The following is a 23,428-nucleotide window of genomic DNA, read 5'->3' as shown; positions in this document are numbered from 1 at the left end:
GGGAGAACAGAGAAATCCTTACAGAAAGCCCATGAGAAACTATTCCTCATCATAACAGATGTAAGCTGAGAAGGCTTCAGAACACCTTTAGAAAATATGACAAGTCAGTAACGTTGATTAACAGTATTCTTTCTTTGAACAGAGGAGTTAATATTTGAATTCCTAAGGAGGAATTTTAGGCAGAATGAAATAAAACATGAAAGGACGTAAACAATAAGGGTGTGTTTGTCAGATGCATGAGAAAGTGAGTCAGGGTTAGGGAGCAAAATGGAAAGATGGCACTGAATTGATGGGAAACAACTTCTGCAGCCTTCAGGTACAAAGTGCACATCAGTAGTTTTGAACTCGTGCACATTAATCCGTGTCCTGTCTAAATTGAAAAGGAAGGATTTCTACCACCATGACAGAGCTGAAATCAAAGCAGAACTTGTGGGGTGGCTCTGGGGATCTCACTGATTTCCAGTGACAAACTGGCAGAACCCTTTAATTGGCATTCAGTTGCATTATTGTTGCAAGTTGCACTTCTTTGCCGGAAAGCTAAAGTTTATTTCATGAAACGCCGTTTGGAGTTAAATAATTAGATCCAAATCAACACTGTTGCTAGCTTGCTGTTATGGGCCAACTAACGCTAGGACTTATTTTAGTGAAAAAAGGAACCTGACAGCATTTTCTGGAGCATATCCAACGTTGTATTGGGATTTTTCTCGATTCTGTGGCAATTAAACATTATTTACTCATGAATTTGCATCCACGGTCAGTTGTTCTGTTTCACATTACAGTTACCCAAAACCAGTTGAGTGAAAGCCAGTTGTGAGAAAAAAGGGCCTTTTTTTTGCTCTCGAGATTCCACACCTTCAAACACGGCACTCGCCGTTTCTGGGCTCGTTACCCACAGGCGCAGCGCCAGCGCTGAGGGACCCGCGGCTTCCAACGGCCGCGCCCGCTCCAACGGTCACCGCGCCCCGCCCCGCTGCCCCTCCGCCCCGCCCTTCCCGCGGACATGCGCGCCGAGATCGGCGGTGACGTCACACTCAGGGCGCCGGCGGCCGCGGGTTCCTCCCCGCTGGCGACACCCAGCGCCGGGCGCGGGGAGGGGGCGGCGGCGCAGGGCCCGGGCGTTGCGGCGGGGCCGCGGCGAGGGTATATGGCGGTGACACTGTCCGCCCTGGCTGCCAGGCTCTCCCAGTCGGCCGCGGCCAGGTCGTACGGCGTGTTCTGCAAGGGGCTGACCAGAACCCTCCTCATCTTCTTCGACCTGGCCTGGAAGCTCCGCATCAACTTCCCGTACCTTTACATCGTCGCCTCCATGATGCTCAACGTGCGGCTGCAGGTGGGCGGCGGGGCCGGGCGGGGGCGCCGCGGGCGGCTCGGGGCTTCGCTGTACGCGCCGTGACTCTCGGACGCGTCGCACCGCGCAGCTGCTCGGTTTGGAAGGGACCCGCAAGGATCGCAGAGTCCGGTTCTGCGCGGGGCCCCCTGCCCTGTGTCTGAGAGCGGGGTCCCAGCGCTCCCGAGCTCCGGGGCAGCGCCTTCCCCTGAACCCTGCCTAAATCTCCTCTCGGCTGCTCCTTGCTCCTCGGTCGTTGTTCGCGTAAATGCATCCCCGGCACGCGCGTCTTGACGTGTGATGGAACAATTTCCTGCTAGAGCTTCTGTTCTCGAAACCGAGAGCAAGCAGAACAGAGAAAAAACGGAGGTAGCTTTAAATAATAATGTCACTGCGTACAAATGACAGCTCAGATTTAATTTGTGTCTCTCCTGTGCTGAGACTGCTTCGACACCACATGGGACTCCCTGAACAAGTTCTGACCTAAAGACATTAATTACTAGCTCCTGTACTGTAGAGAACTTCTGTTGGTTTTGCTCTGAAATGAAAGCTTTGCGTTTTACTGGTAACAAAAGCAAGCTGTGGGCTTTCCCAACCGGCATCAGCTGCAGCCAAGAGCTGATGCTTGCTTTCTGCTCGTAAATACAGCTGCAATTCAAGTTTTGACATCTGGCTGGTGGGTGAGTGCTGAAAGATCAGTCTGGTGGCAGTCTGTGACTTGTGAAAGGTAAGCTGAAAAAGGAGGTCAGAATGCAGTGTCTCATATTTTTATTTTTGGGACTCATTTGTCCTACAGTGCTGAAGTTTGATCCTGAGCCTCACTGCCAAGAGTTACACACGTAGCATAGTAATAACCTTGGTGGCTAAAAATGCCTTGCCTTTGCTTCTTATCTGTGCTGGTATGGAATAGCTCTCTTGTAACGACATCAGCTCCCCATTTGGACACAGTGAAAGCAGCACCCTTCCCTCTGCAGGCACGTGCTCTGACCTGTTCCTTTGGAAGCTCTTCACACCATGTCCCTGATTCCAGCATGTGCTTCTGTTTACAGGAAGATAACTGGTGTTAGCCTTTAATATTATGCCTCTGATCAACCCCAGACTGCATTTCAGTTAGTAGAAGATCATACTGTGGCACAAAGAATCTTTCTAGATTCTCATTTGCTGACTCACTTGGATGCTTGCTATAAACTCCCTCTTGGTAAGAGGTTAAACTGAAGCTGCAGAAAGCAAACTTGTGTTGGGTATACCTCCTGCCCCTCTAGATGTGTTCAAAGCAGGCTGTAAGGAGAGCTGTCTCTTCGGAATACTTAACATTCTGCAGTTGGGCTACTCTTTATATTAAAGAATTCTCATTTTCTATATCCTGGCACTAAGACACTGGGATCTAGAGAAAAGATGAGGCATCTTGCAAGATGAGCTTGGGATGAAAAAAAAATGGGGTGGGGATTTCATGTAGTAACTTCCTGTATTCTTTCTCTTTAGGTCCATATTGAGATCCACTGATTTGTCACTTGTGCTGATTGTACTATTTGGAGTTCAAGCTGGTTCTGCTGTGAAATAGCAAAGCTATGCTCATCTTCTATAGGAATATGAAGAAAGAATATTTAAACCTGGAAAGAGTATGTGATGGTGGCCAAGATCGTCACAAGGCAGCAGCGCACTTGGCACACATACATTCCGTATTGAACAACTCTCAAAATCACAGTGGCAGTTTACAAAAAGAATTATTTTATTTTAACATCAGGAATTGTTCTCTCTTTAATAATATACCTCCGCCTTACCTTGGCTCAGAAATGCCTTTGAATTTGAGTGAATCAGCAGGGAGAAACTCAAATGTAGCGGCTTTATGGAAAGATTCATTGTGTCTTTGTTTTTACTCTGGGAAGGACAGGCTTGATGGGGTTTCTCACTGCATTAATAGCATTTCAGTAGTGGGCTGGCTGGAGAAAGCTTGTAGTTTTGCTGGAGACTTTAGCTCATGCTGCCCAGGAGACAACACTGCATATTTTGCACACGTGTGGCTGGGAAAGTTGCAGTGTAATCAAGAACTGCAGTTTCTGGAATTAGAAGCGAGCAGCATCATAGGGAATGAATTACAGCTTGCACTTCCTGGAGAGCTGGAGTTGGGTGGACTTCCTGATCTCTCTTCTGCTCCAGTTGCCTCACTGAATGGTTTTACAATGGGACTCTTAAACAACTGTATTTTTCCTTATTACTTAAACCCTGTTACTTCAGAGCAAACACTTGGATATAAGAAGATGCTTTCAGATGTACTATATGTGACTAACAGTTTTTACATCGTGCAGCTAGTAATGCCTGTGCTAGCTTTTGCACTAGCAGGTCTCTGGTGGGAAGTAGCGAAGATAAAAGTGTACTAAAATCTTAATAATGACGATTTTAAATGTTAATAGGAACTTAATTGAGAGACAGAGACAAGGCTACTGTTCAGGTTGTAGTGATAAGTAGATAGCTAAGGTAAAAATTGCATTTGTGTAATTGCTAGTAAAACTGTCTGTTGGGAATAATAGGGACTTTTTTTTTAGTACAGAATATCTGCCTTTGAGTGGAAAGAACTTCTTAATCTCAAAACTTTTGGGGACACCTCAGGTGTCCCATTAACATGAGTGTAGAACTCAATGTGACTGTTTAACGCAAATCTTTTGTTTTCTTCAGATTTTGTATTTGCTGAGTACTCTGGCTACTGTTTACAACCATTTCCAATGAAGCTACTGCTTACAGAACTGAATTCCCAGCATGAAACCACCTCTAAAGTATCAGTCCTTAAAACACTTTGAATAGGAAAGCCACTGGGGTGATGGTTTTCAGTACAGCACAGCTCTCTCCAATGGTCCTTTTCAAGGGTGTTACTGCTCCAACTTGTACAGGAATTTGTTAGCTCCGTTGGGCTACAATAGGCACTATAAATAATTTCTAACAAAAATTCCTTGAGACAGCAATTGTTATCAGTGAAGCATAAGTAATCATTTCTGTTGACTTTGGCATAGACTTCTGATTACAGGATTTAGCAAAGAATGGAGAAAGCATGTTGAAATCAATACAGCTGCTTCTGAGTAAGAAATTGGAGAACATGTTCCCATGCACACATCAGTGGAGAAACTCATTGTGCAGAAGGTCAGAGTTTGAACTCTGTGTCCAAATTTTCAATGGAGTTTTGTTACAGGTAGGCTCAGGGTGCTCTGTGGACTTGCCTGAAGAGGGAGGTACTGATGTGGTGGGTTAGCCTGTGTCTTCAGCTAACTCTTCACTCTGAGTCACAAGTAGGGATTGAATGGGGACGAAACTCATGCCAGTGACTGACAGGCTAAGTGTCACTTTTGCTATCTAACTTCTCTTCAAAGCAGATGTGGTATTTAGTTTGAACTGCATTCATCTGAAAAGCTAGGGGTGTTTCTAAGTATTATTTTTAAGCACACCAGCATAGAAAAGTCCTTGACTATGAAGGTGAGATGCTGGTTAGCAGTGTGATAGGGAGATGTGCTGGACTAACTACTGGAGTGCTAAAAGTTAGGTACACTAATTCCTGTGGTGTGCTGTGTTTTTATTATCCCAGCTGGCAGATTATTTCTTCTGGATGTTAGAAGAAATAAAAACCCATTTGCTTTAATTTAGAAAGTAACCTTTTCCCTCGTGTCTACTTTTAATTGTTAAACTTTAGACTTTTGGCCATGACTCCCAGACTCAAAATTATCAGAAGCTGTAAAGTAGCAATGGATTGTGTTCTGTAAGTAAATACCTTGACAGCAGTAGTTTCCTTCTAGTCAAACAGCTCATCCTATTCACTCCCATCTCTTCTACTGCAGTTTTTCATCCTTGCAGTGGTAGTATTGCAAGTGTTTATGAATCAAGATTGCTTAAGTAAATGTAGATCTAAAACCCCAAAACATAAGGCACAAAGACACTTTTCCCCAAAAGCCTGTAGCTTATTTGAATGATGATGTTAACAGTTATCTATATACAAATAAATCCTAAAAACAGCAGGCAGAGCTGTAGGTAAAGGGATGAAGATGGGGAGTGGAGCCTCTTAAAGCTGGTTTGGCTGCTTAAAGAAATAGAAATTGTGTAACTGCAATTTGATTTCTCTAAGTAGCTGTACTGGTACAGAAATACTCTCTTGCTGCGTCGTGGGTTTCTTGTTTGTTTTTGTAAAGCTGTCCCCAAACACAGTCCATAACTGATTGCTTGAACTTCCCATGTAGAGAATCTGCAGCCTGGAAGATTCCCTTCCCTGCTGTACATCATTTGGGAGCTACGTATTTTTGGGAACCAGAGTTATGTAAAACAGAAGTTTCTTAGTACTGTAATGTTAATAGGCAAGAGGAACAGCTAAAGGCATAACATTACTAGTCCAGTTTTTAAATTGTCTACTATTAATGATCATATTATTATTAAAAAAAAAAAGGAATAATGAGGGAAGCCACTGGTAAAGTGAAATGTGTGCGCAGCACAGCGCCATGGGCTGTCTCATTACTGATAGCCTATGCAGGAGGGAATCCTGAACCGTACTATGTATCACAGTCCAGGCAATATAGTCCTGTTTTAAGCAAAACTTGTACTGAGTGGCCTTTAAGTCCTTGTTACCAGATCACTTTAAATACAGATTCAATGCAGTTAAGTGATACGATGGGGTTTTGTGTATTATATGTATACTGAACATAAAATTTACAGAACGTCTTGTGGATTTCATTCATTTTTAGATAGGTTATAGTACTTTGTCCTGGATTTTATTGCTTAAGGCCTAAAAGGTAACTTTTTAACTCGAAACATTCCTTTTGAAATTCAAATAAATGATACTTGTTAAGCTAAGATCTCACATAATATACTGCACTTTAAGCTTGGGAAGGCCATAAATGGAAAACACTGTTCTTGCACTAATAGAACTGTTTCACTGATGGAGTCAATGCTCAAATGGATTTTTTTTTTCCTTCTCTAGGGAAGAACAGTTAGCCAAAATGATACCTGTCCTTTGCAACTATATATCAATAAAACACAACGTGTGGTTTAGGCCACCGTTCTCCCCAAAATGTTTTGACGTTAACTCATCTCAGAAGGCGGAAAATGTCTCAGAACCAGGTTTGCATGGAGTTTTGTGGCCTCGAAAAGTCACGTGTGAAACTGCTTTTCTGAGTGCATGTGGTGCTAGGGTTGTTTTGGGATGATTATAGTACAGAAAAATAAGTTTTAAAAGGGGCAGGGGATCACTAACTGAACCAGGAGTTGCCTTTTTACTTCCAGTTCTCACGCCTTGCTGTTCTGTTGCTGCAGAAAAGAGCATTTCTGCTGAGCAACTCTTGTTTTTTAGAAGTTCACTGGTCAGTGTCCAGATCCCTCCTGCACCACACAGCAAAGAGTTCTTTCTACCGCTAGAAGACAAATTAAGAAAATGTGAAGTATTTAGCTAATTGCCTAATACTTTTCCACAAACGTATGCTTAATGGCAGTTGACTGTATGGTATACTGCTTAAAAACAGAAAATACACTTTTAAATGTGTGCACAGAACTCTGCATGTGGGTAAAAAGCCGTATTATCGCAGTATGATGTTGGAATGCTGATGTAAACTCTTATTTTCTTTCTGGCATTACAATGCAAAATGAAGCAGAGGTGTGTTGTAATTCTCAGTGTGGTAACAGCCAGTGCAATCTTAGGAGTCGTTTGTGTGCATCATCTTGCACCATGAGACAGTTTTAACTGTAGATAGTTTTCAGCCTTTTGCTTTTTCAGTGTTATTGTTTGGTGGTTTGTTTTTTTTAAGACTGTAAAGACTGCACTTTCTTCAACTTTGCCAAAGTTTGCCTTTTTTCTCCTCCCTTGCCCCTCCTTATGTGTGTATGTGTATATATACGCTAAAAGTATACGTTCTTTTAATTTCTGGAAGAAGTCTGTCCCTACTTGCCCAACATGTCAGCTTATTGCCAGGCTTTTTGTTTGTGTTTTTTTAATTATGGCCTGGGCCTACCTGTAACTGCCTTCTCCTCCCTTCCCATAAACTCCAACATAAGCATATGCTGAAATTCTGTTCCTTTTCAGAAACACTCCCCTGCAATTAATTATGAATAACAAATTGACAGAAACCATGCAGAGATTTAAGTATCCACAGGGTGACTGGGCTGTATGACAAGCAGTGTATCTGGCAGAGCAGTAGGGAGTCAGCATGACACTTTCCTGCTTTTTCCCTCTGCAGCTGCAGTTTGGGGCTCATGAAATACATTGTGGCTGACGTTTAAAAAAGCAATGATTCCGGCTTCAAGGCTGATTTTTTTTTTTTTTTAAGTCAGATACAACTTTCTGAAAAAGGCTTGCATGAGGTTTTAAGGTTTTAAGAGTATATTCAAGAGTGTGTATTACAAAATGATGCTTCTTTCTGTGATGCACAGCCTAACTAGGAAGAAAAGGGACTCTTTAGGATTGTTTTAAATACTTGTGATTAATCCCCTCTTCGTATCTCAGACTACAAAGCCTCTGATCTTCAGTGATGAGCTGCACTTGGCTGAATTTTCAGATAAACAACTTGTTTATGAAAATATTAATACTGATGATCAACTCATATACTGAATACAAGGGCACAGGTAAACTATCTGCTGGCAGTTCTTGAGAGAATAAATGATATGGCAGTGTTAGAATGATGCTATCCTCCTTTACTACCCTGCATTAAGTTAACCCTTGTAAAGTGAAATTTATTCTGTACTGCATTGCAAAATCTCAGTGGTCTTGGTGTCTTTGGATTGGTCACACAAGAGTCAGATCAAGTAAGCAGAACGTGAAGCCCAAAAATGGTTAAAAATCAGATCAGTCTACAAGTAGCAGTGTTCTTTGGTCTTCTGGTTGTAGTCAGTTTCACCCATCAAATACAAAAATACCCGAGTGCAACACGTTTTTGTTCTTATAAGCAGGTAAATGCAGCGCGTAGTGCCTGATTACCAGTGGATGAGTGTTCCATGAACCGTCTTGGCGATGGGTTGTGCTCCCCGCTGCTGAGTAACACTAATTGTAAATGCTGACACTGTAATACTTCCTGCAGACTGTGATGCTACCCGTGAAAAACAATTTCAGTCTGTAGTCTTTGGCCTAACTTTTTTTTCCAGTGTGGGAGATAGAGAAGGTTGGCACAAACCATCTTTATGTGTGTCCCAGAGAAAAATGTTTACACCTTTGTAAGTATTCTAGAAATCTAACACTTTTTAACTTCTGAGTTTCCACAGTAAGCTTGAAATCTGTTGTCCTACTGCAATAAGAACAGGCATTTGGTTATTAGAGTGCTGTCTGTGCTTCCAGAAGCTGGTTGTGATGCTGCTCACTTACACCACAGGAGGGAGTTGAACATCTTTCCAATATTTTCAGTTATGGCATTGTTTTATCTTAGTGCAGTGCATTTCAGTTTATAAATACGCTGAATTTGACTGGTCTTATGGATTTCACTGCTAATAGTTTGATGTACAAAATTAACACACAGTGGTAACTTACAGTAAATGTTTACATTTTAACTCTGAATACCAATTGTGGGTTTTATCAAGCTATTTAAAAGCAGAAATAAATGTCTTAAAAAAAAAAAAAGGATCTTTTGTCTGTACTCAACGAAAGAACTAATTGTGCTGCTGCTCATTCCAGTGTTGCAGTCTATATATCATATAGATGTAACTTAAAAGTGCCTGTTTCTGATTAGAGAGGGGGTATTTTTTGTTTTGTTTTAGAGATGCAATTGAGAGACGTGTGTTCATCATATAGCAAAGAAATTAAAAACCTTTGTGAGGACACAGGTGTGTTTATGCTTGGCCTTGGAAGTGTGCTAGCTGAGCTCTGGGCTCATTATACCCAGTGCTTTTTACACTTTTTTTTCTTGACATGCCTTAATCAATCAATCAATCAGATTGAATCTAATTCCAAAGTATTTCCTGACTGTTGGTCTAGTCTTGCACCACAGTTTAATTTCAGAAGAGGAAAGAAAAACATGTTAAATGCATAGAAAATACGTAATTTTCTTTCTTTATAAGAACATTTTTGGAAAGTATGTGGTATGCTTTGCCTTCCATTTAAAAAAAAAAAGAGAATGGATAAGGGTCTTGTTAACGAGTGCAACAGTGTGCTTGTAAAAGCATACTGTAAATATTGTGAGCCTCAAGAAGTGCTGTCTATTTGCTTTCTACCCATCCCAAAATCTCCTTTATTTATCTTTATCCTCACAGTTCAAAGGAAATTATAAAAATGTTTTCAGAATTCTTTAAAGCATGATGCATTGTTAAAAGTATCCCAGGGGCACAGAACCAAAGCCAACAGAAAAGTCCAGTGCTGCTCTCTTGCTCGCCGAAGAAAAGGCCAGCAGCAATAACAAAGCAGGATGTTTCTAATACATTTTTTAGGTTGGGTGGAGGAGCTGGAGGCTGGAGCCCTTAATCACTTAAGCTGGAAGTTATTCACAAATGACCCTTCAAAGTTCAGTGTTCCTGTCTGGCCTCTTGTAATAAAACATATTTTCTACAGCAGAGTTTTCCTAAATAGCTTTTCAGATCTTAAGCCTTGCATTCCAAGCAGTGCACGCTGACTGCAAGCATGCCGGACTGATTCCAGAGTTAGAAATAATTACAACATTTCTAGTTTCTGGCCTTTGCTCCCCTTCTACAACACAAAAGTATTCAAGTTCCAACCTGAGATAAAGGAGAACACCTTTCTAAGTGCTTGTTTGTGCACCTTCTGCTATCACTCATTTTAGGTCAGGTTGCATCTCCTGTTCACTGTCTCTGTGAAAGCACCGGTACAGATTACAGCGTGTTTTCTGGTCCTTCACTCTGATTGAAGGTAAGTGTTCCCTACGGTCTGTTGCTTGAAATACCACCTGTCTGGTCTGCATTGACATTATGGAACATGATTCTCAAAGCTCTTCCTCACTTTTCTTTCTCGTTTAAAATAATTAATTTGCAGTTGATTTCTTTTTAGCTGAACTATTTAGTTTCTAATGCCAGCGATCCAGAAGTCAGTAGAGATTTTCATCATTTTCATCATCATCATTTCATACTGTTCATGAGGTTTTTTTAAACTGTCATTTAAGTAAGTCCTTGTGCCACTGGCTCAATTTACAGACAGTTCTGGAGTATTTTCATGAAATATCCACAAGGCCTTGTGGCTGTTCCTGCACTGTTCAGCAGCCTCTTTCCCCACACAGGAAGTGTGTTTTCCTGAAGGCCGCTATTGAAACAGCATTGTCCAAAGCTTCAACTGTACTTTGTATGTAGTTATCACTACTATAGTTACCACAAAAGAATTTATCAGTTAAAACACATCTGGTGAACTTCTGTTACTCATCTGTGCTTGCCAAATCCAGCAGCTGATCTGCTTGGGAAGGAGCTGCATTTCTACCTCCCAGCAGATACTCCGGCTGTGGCAGTCAATGACGTATGCAAGAGGACTCCTGTAACACAAAAACCTGAGAGGCAGCATAAACTCAGGGCAGAGACAGGCCTCATAAGAAAAGATAAAGTGCTATGAACATGTTACTGGTTTAATTTTAGTCATTTTGCCAGAAACATAGGTGAGCTACAGCCGGAGACGATGTGGTTCCACGCTGATTTGCCTTTTACAGAAGGATCTGTCAAACAGTGCAGGGCCTGTGGTGGGGTGGGCTTAAGTGGGATCAGAAGGAATTAAAAAGACATATTTTATACCAGTTTTATGGGAAAAGGAAATAATGCCTTTACTACTTTTGCACTTGGAGTTTTCTATGTTATCTTTGCAGTCCTATGCGCGCTTTGTGAGAGTGCAAACTGAAAGGTGAAGTAGTCCATCAAACACGGGAGGAATGCAAGGTGGTGGGCTTTTGTTGTTTGTTTTTCATTTTGGAAAGTGTTATTGCTGAGAAACAAAATCCGATAACTGGATTTATCTGTTTAAATAACTTAAGTTGGTTTAGTAGGACAAATCATAGCTTCAATCCCATAATCCAATCACGCAGGATCAGGACCAATGTCTAGCCTTGCTGACTGAATCAGAGCTCCGTAAGCATGAGGAACTCCCAATGTGAACCAAGCTATAAGGTCAGGACTTGTGTTTTATGGGCATGTCTTGAAACACAAGCTAGATGAATAGCCCAGGCCTACTAACAGTAGCATCAATGTGCATCTTCCCTGCTGTTCAAATGGAGACCATATTGTGTTCCTGAATTACTTTCAAATTCACTGTGTATTTTCCAAATACCACGTTGCTAGCAAATAAACACAACTAAAATAAGTATATTATTTTGAAAGTGTCAGCATTTAGTAGCTGAGAATTGTACTGAATTTAGAATGCCGTCCATGGCCATGTCTCTGAAACAGGCTGAAAACAAGGCAGGACATCCATGCTGGCTTTGTAGACTCAGTTGGAGTCTTTTGCTCATTATACAACCAAGATGCCTCTAATTCTGTGATCTAGAGATAACAGGCTGTTTCATTAGCATAAAATATGACACTAGTTTTTTGACTGCATGTATATTACAGTACATATTTTCATATAAATATATTCATGCATGAATAGTTTTGCTTTTCTAGCTCAAGTATGTATTCCTGCTTGAGCTCCTGCTTTCCGTAAGAGATAAAATGCCCAGTAGCAACAAATGGAAACACATTTCTAAATGCTGCATGAAGGACAATGAAAACATACCTTTTTTTTTCATGTTGCATTACTGTGGAATTACTATGGATCTTTGAAATCCCACTGTGATAAAGTTACTGCCTTACTTGTTCCTATTGCCTATGGTCAACTTTCTTTAATTGTAAGTTTAGATTTCTGAGAAAAATGTTTTACCTGCATTTATCCACCATAATCTGCAGTTTCATAATCTAATAAACTCAATTTTGTTACCTAAGAATTTCAAGATGGCACTTTGTTAATTTTAGCGGAAGAATACAAAGAATTTATCTTCTTTTAACTCATATCATATATCTCAGCTTTACTAAAGCAGAATGAAATATGAGATTTGTAAGAAAGATTTGTACAACTCATGCAGAAACTTGAGGCCATTTAGAGATAAAAACAGCACTTAGGGAAAGAACTGCAAAGCTTCTGTTCCTCATAAAGAGTAAATCTGAAATTCCACAGGAGCAGTTAATATAGTGAAGATTTAGATACAAGAAATGCCCCCAAATACTTCATGGAATGAATGATTTAATGTATGAAGGAGACAATACCTCTTCTCAACAAATTACAGATGGCTTTTGCTGAGACTTGATTTGAGGATACACATCGTACTCAGGTAACAGTCTATCTGTCTTGTAAATCTGACGAAGATGTTGAGAAAACTATCTGTTTAAATGTAGTTATCTGCTGGCTAGTTTTTCAGGTTTGGTGTCCTCCCTACCTGCTGAGCTCTGGAAAAACCTTACAGATGGGAACAGAGAGCATGGTTTTGTTAGTCATGAGAACTTAGCTGGGCTCATTATCCATCATCTACTGAAAAGGCTTCTCTTCTAGCAGGAAGATCAGAAAGCAGGCCTTGCCAAGCCACAGAGGAAAACATACCCATGTAGAAGAAAGAGCATTTATTCTCGGCTGGTACAATAGCTAATCCTTGGATTTTTGCAATGTTTTCAGCAGGTTTTAAAAACATTTATGTGAGAAGTCTTTCAAGTATGTGTCCTTTATTTCCTATAGCTCTGGATCTTTACTCTACAAACCTATTAGGAAATGGAGAAGATATCCTGCATGAAAAACCTAGTCCTTATCCAGTTTGAAAACGTTCAGCAGCACGCAGTCTACCTGAGTAGCTCTGTGAACTGTGCAGTAGGTATTTAAACGAGAGAATACCTAATTTGGTGTCTGCAATTTGCTGTATCCTGTCGATTGCTACACCTGATGCAGATATTCTTAGAGATCCAGCTCTGTACAGCTGACATTTCTGGTATTTGAATACATAATCAGGCTTTTAAAGACACACAAAGAAAAAAAAAACAACAAAGCAAACAAGCAAATTAAAGAAACTTAAAAAACAAAAAGTTTAATTGCTTTGTACGACGTTAGTTTTGCAAATGCATTTAGTGGATCTGAACACTAAGTTGACACTTTTTTACATTACACAGCTTATTTAATCTAAAGTATGGCAACTTGCCAGCCTCAGCTCCTAGCGGTAAATTCTGCTGCACAAAGCAGTTTTTATATCTGAGGTCACTTCCTCTTACTATTTTATAATCTTCCTGATTTTGTCTGCTTTCAATAAATGCCTTTCTATTTTCACATCTTTTATGTACATGTACGTACAGATGCTTTCCAACATATTAAAACTGACAGTTGCATGTTAGTAAGGATAAAAACGACAGATTGCTGGCTTCAGTTTCATTGCACTAATGCACTAGAGGGTTATTTTTACTTTACACTATTAAAAGAACGAAACATATTGGTATTAGAAGTATTTCCTGGCTTTGGGAGTGGGATGGGGAGGCAGAGGTTGATGTTTCATAATAAGGCTTTAAAACTAAAATAATCTCTGAGCATAGCACTACAGATTGACACGAGGAGGCTGAGTTCTCACAGTGAAAGTGCTCGGCTTTAAAGCATCTCAAATTTAAGCATATTAAAATTTAAAATCTGAAAATAAATTAGGGCAAAGGCCAGATGTCTCTGCTTTCACGATCCAAAGTGGTTGAATGTTTCTGCTTGGAAACAGCAGGAAGGAGAGCCACGCTGAGACCAGAGATCCCTGCAGACACAGCGGGACCGAAAGGAACTTGAGGGAAAGGATGACTGAATTGGAGCTGGTCAGGGCAGAAGGATGAGAATGGAGGAAAAAAATTAAAAATGCAATGCAGCAAACAGAGAAAAGCTTTTGGCATTACAAGAAAGGGAAGCTATCCTGATGTCACTGACCATTTCTAACAGGCCGTCGTGGAATCCTTTTCCCACAAAAAAACTGTTATGGAGGATGTTAGCTGCAAATCATCATGTGTTCATCTTTTTAGGAAGCCCTTTTTGTTGTTCTTTAGACCTGCTGTTCTTTTATGGATATGGCAATACACTAAAAATAATGGGTGCAGTTCTGTCAGGCTTAGATTACAATTTTGTTTCTTACGAACGATTATTTTAAACTGTGCAGGCTGAGATCACAGAAATCCTTTTCTGGCCCCAGAGGTGTAAAGTAGCAAATTCATCCTTCATGTAATTGCATGAGATAAATTGAGTTACGTCAGGAATTATTTTGACCTGTCTCTTCCATTTTATTGGACAAATTCTTTGCTTCAGTGCTTGACTTTCCCTTGCTTAACATTTTCTTCTATTTAGAGACAGTAAAAATTTAAAATATTACACATAGCCTTTTAGCAAGGAATCACTACCCCTCTGCATCTAGACTCAACAGCAGCTCTGAACTTAAAAATAACATACCAGAGGAGCTGAAGGCATACCCTCACCAACATGCAACTGCAATTTCATGATACAGTAAATGCCATTTTTGGATAGCCACGAGGCACAAAATTCTTAGAAATTCAACCCAACCACTTTTTTAGAAACAAAACAAAGCAAAGAGTAAAGAGTGGTTTTACCCTGATGATTTTACATCCGAGTTGGTATCATTTATCTTTCTGCTGCCACTGTAAAGCCAGGATAAAGCCTGGTGTAAACACTGTCACTCAGCACTGGCTGATCTTGACCAGAATGCAATTATATGCTTGTCTTTGTTCCGGATCAATGTACCACCATTGTACAGATCACATATTGACAAGCATAGTCGGCCTCCAGACAGTTTCAGAAGGGCTGAGTTTGAGGGATCAAAAAGAAGATGGAGAAAATCCAGTTCAGAATAAAGTGAGGAATACACAGGGACGTCCCCACTGACAAAGTAGTTATCCACCACTCTGCCTCTCTTCTTCCTGCACCATCTGTGCATCACAGTCTACCAAAGTGTAGTTGTGCCACTGAACAATTGTTTTAGAGAGCGCTCTCATTCACAGCACGGCTTTACAGCAGAGAGGACACTGAAAGTCACAACCATTAGCTGACAGTTCCTACTCCTAGCTGAATTTATGGTCACACGTTTATTAAATCCAGATCTGCGCACGGCTGACTTGCCAGCAGACAGATCTGAGCCAGCTCATGTGGAGATACACAACTACGTTTCAGACAGCTCAGTGGTGAATCAAGACACCCATCCGACCCCTATGGCACCGCGTGCCGTCAGCGAACACAGCGAGCCCAGCCTGTCGCTCTGGCTGCCATAAAGACCGAGGGATGGCAGCCCTGATACACCATGGAGGAAGGAGCCGTGTGGGCCTCCTTTGTTACCAACATCACCACAATAAATCCCTCAGCTGCTGCCGTATGTACACAGCTACAGCGGGTCTCACGTACGGCTTACAGTTGGGCTGCAGCTCCCAAAGCAAGATTAATTGGGGCTTTCAAAATCCCAGGCCTGTGTGGGATACTGACATCCAGCCTGATGCCACAGTGGCAGTCACTTTATTTCTTTCTGTTCTGAAAAAAAATAAAAATAAAAAAATCAGAGTGGTTAAGGTTAAGCCTCATAATACAATTTTACTTGTATTTAGCTTTCTACTGCTGCCCATGTAAAGGACACCACCATAGCCATTGCTTTTGGTTAGAAATGAAAAGTTTACAACATCTATCATCACAAAATGGAATTTTACATCACTGAAATATTTACAGTGGGAAACTTATCAAGGTAAGATTAACCTTATTTCTCTCTACAAGTAAATTCCAGATTAATAATGAGGATCTTTTTCAGTATTTCCATTGACTGATAAAAAGCAATCCAGAATAAAAGGCAGTTCTCTCTTGCTGAGGAAAGGATGTGAGAACCAACAGGGCTTTTTGACTCCTACATTCTTCGATTATTAGAAGTATATATATAAAGGGGGTTGGGTGGGAAGTGATTTTCATTCACTATGGCTTGCAAGCTGGTTTAAATTGCAATCCATAGAAATGACTCAAGATTTAATGAGATCCTCAGACCACTAAAACATGATGTAAGGCACTCAGTTGTCTTCACCCATCTTCTGTGTTACGACAAATGTCGTAACAGATGTGCTCCTGACCCTTTAAAACGAAACACGACATGATAAATTACCTCTTATGCAAACTTAATCAAAACAGACACTAAGCTGTCTCAAAGAGAAAAATAAAGACCAAGCACATCACCTAAAAATCTGGCATATAACCACACTTATCATAAGGGAATCAACCCTGCCAGCAGTCGGTTCTGAAGAACGCCCAATTTCCCCCTAAAGATAATTTAAACAGACCAACTATGAGACTCTTATTTGCAGAAATGACAGACTATGAACTTCTTCCAGCACAAAAGGCGAGACTTGTGACACAGACCTGGCAAAACACCTCCTGTAAAACCAGCTATGACTACAAGAAGAACGGCAAGAAAGAAAAAAAAGATCAAATCATCTTCCAAAAACCTTCTGATTGAAAGTCTAACACAGAGAGATGCATAAAATTCATGTGTTTCAAAATGGAAAAGCGATCAAAGTTCCAGAAAACAAAGTAGATGTGAGGGAATTATTCATGTAAGAAATAGTTTATTGGAGCATACCCTAAATTTTGTTGAGATTATAATCTTTTTTGCTATCTGGCACCTGTCCCTCTGTTGGCAGGAAACTGCCCAGTATTAATTACAGTGGTATTGTTATTATGCAATTCCATGAACTAAAGAATAGTTCTCCCATGGTAGAACTGCCATGGTTACAGTGCAGAACTGTGGCTGTTTAGTTGACTTTTTCACAAAATCTCTTCCTGCCCTGGTTAGCTCTGCAGCCACACATGGCAGATTTAAGCAGTACATGGGAAAAGGAGATGTAATGAAAATTTAGATCTCTAAAATTTATATCACATATCTCACCTAAGGATTAAACAGCTTTGCTTGGTAAGAACCCTGCATGCAGAACTAAGTTTTACACCTAGAACACGTGTAGGATCAGGCTCACGCAAAAATAAGTGTCTTTGCAGAATACACAATATGCAGGAAAAAATGAAGTTTTGAGGACTGTGTGCCACCACTGCAGAGACACACAGCCATGAAGAAGGCACTACAATTTTAGTGCTCTTCTGTATTTTGTAAGGTTAAGTCATCCTACTATCATGGGACTGAAGGTAACAGACTTTCCTCAAGATATATTTCAAACCCACAACAGAGAAAGCTACATCAGTAATGCAAAATATTGAAAATTCAACTATTTGCTCAAATTAATAATTAAGTTATAATGCAAAATTTTATTCATCACAAGTTTGTCTGATTTCAGCATGACATTTATATAAAATATCCCAACCGACCACTTATAATTAGGACAGTCTCTTTTCCTTGCTTGGATCACACATTGTTTTTATCTTTGTCATTCATCCATTTATTTTATTTTAAAACCCAGTCTTGTTTCCACTGAAGCCAGCAGGAATTCTGCCACTGAATTGGTGGAAGAGAGACTGTTCTCCACAGCTCACTCTTTTCTGCTAGTAATGATTGGGCTTTTACTTTGCAGTAGATTTTTTCTTGTATCAAAAGTTATATTTAAATATTGGAAGATTAAAAATGACACTGCTAAATGAAAGCAGGAAAAGAATGGAGTATATCTTACACAAATGCATAAAAAAACACAGATTTAATGAAAACATCTGTGATGAAACAACACCAGGATTTTTCTCACCAACCAGATTCCCCTCTAATGTAAATTAAGAGTTTGCTCAGTGGGCAAAAATATTCAGAGCCCACCGTCAACTCATCTGCATTCAAACTGATTTTGAAGTCATCCTTAATTGCACTTTACGTAGTTGGAAAATGCATCTCTTACCAAGGCTGTGCTGTTTTATGTAATCACCTCCTTTTCATACGGTGATTAAACCTAGAGGAGAGTGTGGGAGCATTTTAGAGGTTGTGATGCTTATGATTTCTTGCTGAGGGACACCTGATCACCACAGCAGCTGTCAGAACCAAAGCTCTGCATTCAGAGCACAGCAGTGAGCAGCGGTGTCAGGAGGTGAGCACTGCTGACAGCCCCCACTACACACACTGTGCCATGCCAGCCCGTAACAGGAAAATGAAAACCCTGATACCTTCCTGTTGGCTGACCCCTTCCTCCCCCCGTTTCCTTTCTGCATAAAATTTTACCACTAAAGGTTTTAAAAAATAATGTGGGGTGGTTCCTGGGAAGGAAGGAAGCGTGGTTGGTGCCAGCACACTCCTGCTTACCTGCTTTGGCTGCAGTGGTGTCATACTGCCCATCTTAGCAAGTACTTAAGAAATCCCACCAGTATTTCAAGTCCCATGACTGTAAGCAGGCAAATTCTTTTTCTTACAAAACCGGCATTACACTCTGTGCAAAATCCCGCACTGTGTATGAGGAGCTCCATTGACAGACAAAACTTCCACAGCCACTGCGGGAAAAGCACCCAGCAGCGCTCCAGCACCTGACCCAAGAGCCAGGGGCAAGCAAGGCTGCAGAGAAAACACGAACACTGTGAGCTCGAGGCTCCTTTTTGGACAATCAAATCAGACTAACTTGTGATGAATTAAATTTCTTCATTGTAACTATTAATTTGACCAAACTGTTGAATTTTCAGTATTTTGCATTACTGACGTGGCTTTCTCTGTTGTAGATTCATAGAATATTCTGAGTTGGAAGGAACCCGTAAGAATCATCGAGTCCAGCTCCTGGCTCCACACGGGACCACCCAACTCAGACACCCAACTCGACCCTCTCACAATATGGCACCAGCCCAGCTCCTGTCCCTCACCCTCCTGTCACCCCCACCTCTTTTTTCCCTTTGGGACACCTTCGAAGTCCCGGCGGCTCTACGGACGTTCCCCGGCTCGCCCAGCCTGCTCCCCCACCCCCTCCCAGCCCCTCTCTCAGCTAGCTGCCGGCGGCTCGAGCTCCTCCCGCTCCCTGCCTGACTCGTGCGGGGCGCCGAGCGCCGCCAGGCCGCGCCGGGAAGCCCAAAAGCAGACGGCGGCCGGAAGGCTCCCCGCAGCCCGGGCACGGCCGCCCCCCGAGAGGAGGAGGGAGCACGGCGAGGACAGCCGACCTCGCGACGGCGGCGGCACGGATCCGGCCGGGCCCTGCCTCCCCCCCGCCCCTCCGCGGGTCACATGAGAGGGGCGGGCGGCTGGGCCGAGCCGGCGGCCGCCGCCGGGGTGAGGCGGCGCCGGGTGGGGAGGGCCGGGGCCAGGGAGCGCGGCGGCGAAGGAGGAAGAGAGAGGCGGGAGGAGCTGAGCCCGGGGCCTCCCTGAGCCGCGGCAGTCGCGGAGCGCGCTGCGCGCGGCCCCAACATGGACGAAGAAGGCGGCGGAGGTGGCGGTGAGTGGCGGAGGGGCCGCGGCCCCGCACCTGGCCGCCGTGCCGAGGCGGCGCTCGCTCGCGGCCGGCGCGCCCGGACCGGGGCTGGGGAGCGCGGCCGAGTCCGGGACGTGCGGCGCGGCACCGCGCCTTTTTTTCCTTTCCGCGCTCCGTGCCCCGTCCTGCCCGGCTCCTCCCGGGCGCGGGGGCAGCGCCGGTGCCGGCGGCCACGATGGGGCTCCGTGCCCGCGGCCGGAAGGCTCGGCCGAGCGGAGGGCCGCTCTCGGGGCGGCGGGGCCCCGGCCGTCCGGCCGTCGGTCGGTCGGCGCGGTGACAACCCCGCGTTGGCTCCGATCCCGCCCGGAGATATCGCGGCGCTCCCCGGGCGCAGCTGCGCGTCCGCTGGGGAGGAGGGAGAGAAAAGTGTGTATCTGGCGTTTGTGCGAGCGGTGAAAGGAATAATTATGCTCTGCGAGGGCTTCTGTTTGTGTGTCATCCTAATGGAGGCTCGGTGATAATCCCGGAGTGGTTCATCCAGTTTAAACAAGGCGAACCGTTCCTAAAGGCAGCGATGCTAATGTTCCCAAACAGCACTTTTAGCAAATCGGGGCTTGCATCCTAGGGGAGCTTTTAATCTTTAATCTTTCGGAGGCTGCAGACTGTCCCGGCTGAAGGACGGCGGGTTTGCAGCCTGCTTTCTTCGTCTTGTTTCTAGTGTGCTTCGTGCGTAAAGCTCCCTTCCCTCTGGAGGAGCCCTCCGCTGTGTGCCCGGCCGGCTCCATGTGCTCGGTGGCTGCAGGGCTGCCCTACATTCGCTGTAACCCAACGGCTGCTCGGTGCGGATGGCTGCCAAGTGTTAAACGCGCCGTGTTTGAGGGTATCGCTTGTTTCTAAATGGATAAAATAATGGCTAAGGCTCGTATGATTAATAGTTACACGGTGATTGCTAATTTTAAACGTAATTGCCCAGAACTCGGAAATCAGGTGGGTGTGGTGTTTGTTTTGACAACTTGGGAAAGAAAAAAGCTCCGATGAATCAGAGGAATAACTCTTGAAGGAGCATGGCCATTTCTCAGCTCTCTCACCTGCCTCATCAGTGTTGGGCTTAAGTCTTTTGCCAGGAAAACAAAGAACGAAACAAGCCAGTTCTCCTTTAAAAATGATCATTGGAAGCAATTGAACACTGGAATCAGAAGATTGACGAAACTCAACATACATTATTTTCACAGTGTTATGAGCTGTTTATTTGTAGGAGAGGGAGATGGAGATACTTGCTGTTGGCACCAGCCCTGTGTCATGTTGTAGTTCTGATGTGCCAGGCTCAGATTGGAACATGGACCTCTTGCTGAATCAGTCCTGTCAGGTGTGTGTGTTTCAAAGCTAGACTTTCTTAGGAAGAAAAGCACCCAGAGCCTGGAAGGAGGCAGTCTGTCCTGCAGTGCTTCTGAGGAGGAAGAAGTCAGATTTAATATAGAATGAAACTTTTAATTTTGTATCACACCAATGAATGTTTGACTTTCTTCAAATATCCCTCCCTATTTGGCTTTATTGTAAAACATTTGTAGGCTAATAAGATGGTTCATTTTTCTCCTATCTGTATTTGATGGTTGACGCTAGTCTCTTGTGAGTATTGAACTCTTTTCCTGACTAGAGATCCTATCTGACTTTTTCTTATGGAGCACAGTCAGTTTGGAACACCAGAATTAGATCATTTCCAGCTAATGCATTGTTGTTTTGAATTAAGTCTTCCCTCCCCCTCTCCCCCTTCTTTTTGCACAATGGAAAGCATGTGGGAAGTGTTGATTTGACAGCCAATTTCAGTGCGCCTTGGTGCTACCAAGCAGTGAGGCTCTGGGTCTGCCAGGGGTTCTCAGCAGGGCTGTCTGGTGCTGGAACCTTTGTAGGATGTCAGCAGTGCCCCAGAAATTCTCATGGTGAAGTGACAAACTGGTGCAGCTGAGCTTATCGGTGTGCACAGGTACTGCAGGCAGCAGGACAATTATTTGAGGACTGTGCCAAATCATCCTAATTAGAGGCTTGATCTAGATAAGCATCTAAATATCTAGGGCACTAAACTGTGATTCAGAAGGTAAATGCAGTTCCCAGTTCAGCTTTGCCTGCTGCCCTGCTCCTCAGTTTCATTTGCATCTGATGCTTCAGTTCCTTCATCTGACAAATGGGGTCAGCTATTTTGCCATCACTTGTGAAAGCTGTGAATAAAAGCAGGGCTGTGTAAAGTCAGGATTATTTTAGAAACACTTGGCAGAAGAGAAATGTTAATCACGGGAATTGTTCTCGATGTTTTCTCTCTTCTGTGTGGAGTCTAAATGGGGGCATGCGTTTATTCTGTACAAGCCATTTACACACAAACCTCCCGTTGCTCTCAGCGGAGGCTGTGTGCATGGATTATTGATGCGATATGATCCGCGTCAGTTGGTGTTCGTCTCAGCCTCCTTTTGTGTTCTGATTAAAATATCTCTGTGGTTCACTTCATCCAGGAAGTCTCTCCCCCTCCCTCTCCTCGCTTGGGTTAAAATCACACATTCTGTGATCTGAGCGAGGCTTTTCTTACATGCTCTCTGTTGTCCTGTAGCAGTGGTACTGCTCAGTCGGGATCTTTGCATGGAGCGTTGCAGCAGGTGTGCCGAAGGCAGGCTGGCATAGTACCGCTCTTTGTTCCTCTGAACTTGCGTTGTGCAGTTGCTTCGTAGTCTCCAAATCCAGCTCAGTGCCATTCCATGTGGAAAAGCCTATGGGATCGAGTACTGAGTGACTTCTGTATGCATGTTTGTTTTGAGCTCTCATTACTCTCATCAGGCGTGCTAAAAGGTTAAAATCTTGCTTGTACTCAGCAAATACACGAAGCTCTAGCACTGACTGTGACAGTGAGGATTCTCTATTGTTCTCTATTGCTCCTGGAGCTGTTTGTTTCCAAATGCTGAGGCTTTCCTTGGGGTTGGAGAGCAGTTTAGCTGGCAGCCAGTTGTTGGCTGTGCTCGCCAGCAATGGTGCCAGGTAGCACGTGGATTTCTGGTATGGAGGCAGACCATCAGGAGTTGGACCAGAGGACCAGATCATCTTGCAGAAGATTCAGAAGAGCAGATTTGCTGCCAAACCAGATTTAGCAAGATGACTTCTATTTTTCTGCGTGGCAGAGCAGTTATCTGCTTATAGGTAAAAGCTGTTAAATGTAAATAAAAGGAAAGACCATCCCCCCAAATTTCTCTATGGAAAGTTGTTTTATCTGTATATTTCAGCAACCTGTGGATTGTAGTGTCTTTCAAAGGCAGATATTAAAGATAGGGGAGTTCAAGTGGCTTGCTCATGGTTATAGACGTTTGCATTGCATTCAAGACTGAATTTGCATGTTTTGTTTAAAATAAAAGAAACTCACAAAATAAGAAATGTATTTAATAAAGAAGAATATTAACTGTGTTTTTCTCCAGACTCATCAAAGTGGATAACTGGTGCTGGTGGTTTTAAAAAGTTGTCCCAAAAGTTCTTTGGAGTTCTAATAATGCTGAGAAAGTGCCAAGAACAAAAAAATGCACCTGAGTATCAGATTAACCTCCTGGTGCTAGGGAGAGAAATAATGGCAAATTCAGACATACAACTCAAAAGGAAACAGCATAAATGTCTTCTGTCAGCCAGCAGGGCTTCAAACTAAGTCTCTTTTTGCAAAATAAATACTTCTCTGTGTTCAGCTTACTTCAATTTGTACAGATTACGTGTTGGTTCATTAGGGTCTTAACTTTTATCCCCAAATGCATTAGTATTAGTAATTAATTGTAAATATGAGTTACTTGTAGTGGTATCAGAAAGTAGACTTCTTAATTG

The 23,428-nt window shown here is 42.8% G+C and overlaps 2 protein-coding genes across 2 annotated transcripts in view; both read left to right on the top strand.

Moving 5' to 3' along the window:
* Positions 1–1,059: 1,059 nt before the first annotated feature.
* On the top strand, positions 1,060–8,897 carry LOC125700554 (small integral membrane protein 10-like protein 2A). The gene is made up of 2 exons (XM_048961330.1): positions 1,060–1,330; positions 2,810–8,897. The coding sequence occupies exons 1-2, from the start codon at positions 1,145–1,147 to the stop codon at positions 2,828–2,830; spliced, it is 207 nt and encodes a 68-aa protein (XP_048817287.1). The 5' UTR covers positions 1,060–1,144; the 3' UTR covers positions 2,831–8,897.
* Positions 8,898–19,425: 10,528 nt separating this feature from the next.
* CYTH3 (cytohesin 3) overlaps positions 19,426–23,428 on the top strand; it is a 50,140-nt gene continuing 46,137 nt past the window's right edge. The window contains exon 1 of the mRNA XM_048961184.1: positions 19,426–19,612. Within this exon, the coding sequence (XP_048817141.1) occupies positions 19,585–19,612 (28 nt within the window). The 5' untranslated portion in view covers positions 19,426–19,584. The remainder of the gene's footprint in view (positions 19,613–23,428) is intronic.

Source organism: Lagopus muta, chromosome 15 (assembly GCF_023343835.1).
Source record: "Lagopus muta isolate bLagMut1 chromosome 15, bLagMut1 primary, whole genome shotgun sequence".
Lineage (NCBI taxonomy): Eukaryota > Metazoa > Chordata > Aves > Galliformes > Phasianidae > Lagopus > Lagopus muta.
The sequence above is the reverse complement of the archived record's forward strand: the minus strand, read 5'-3'. Positions and strand labels throughout refer to the sequence as shown.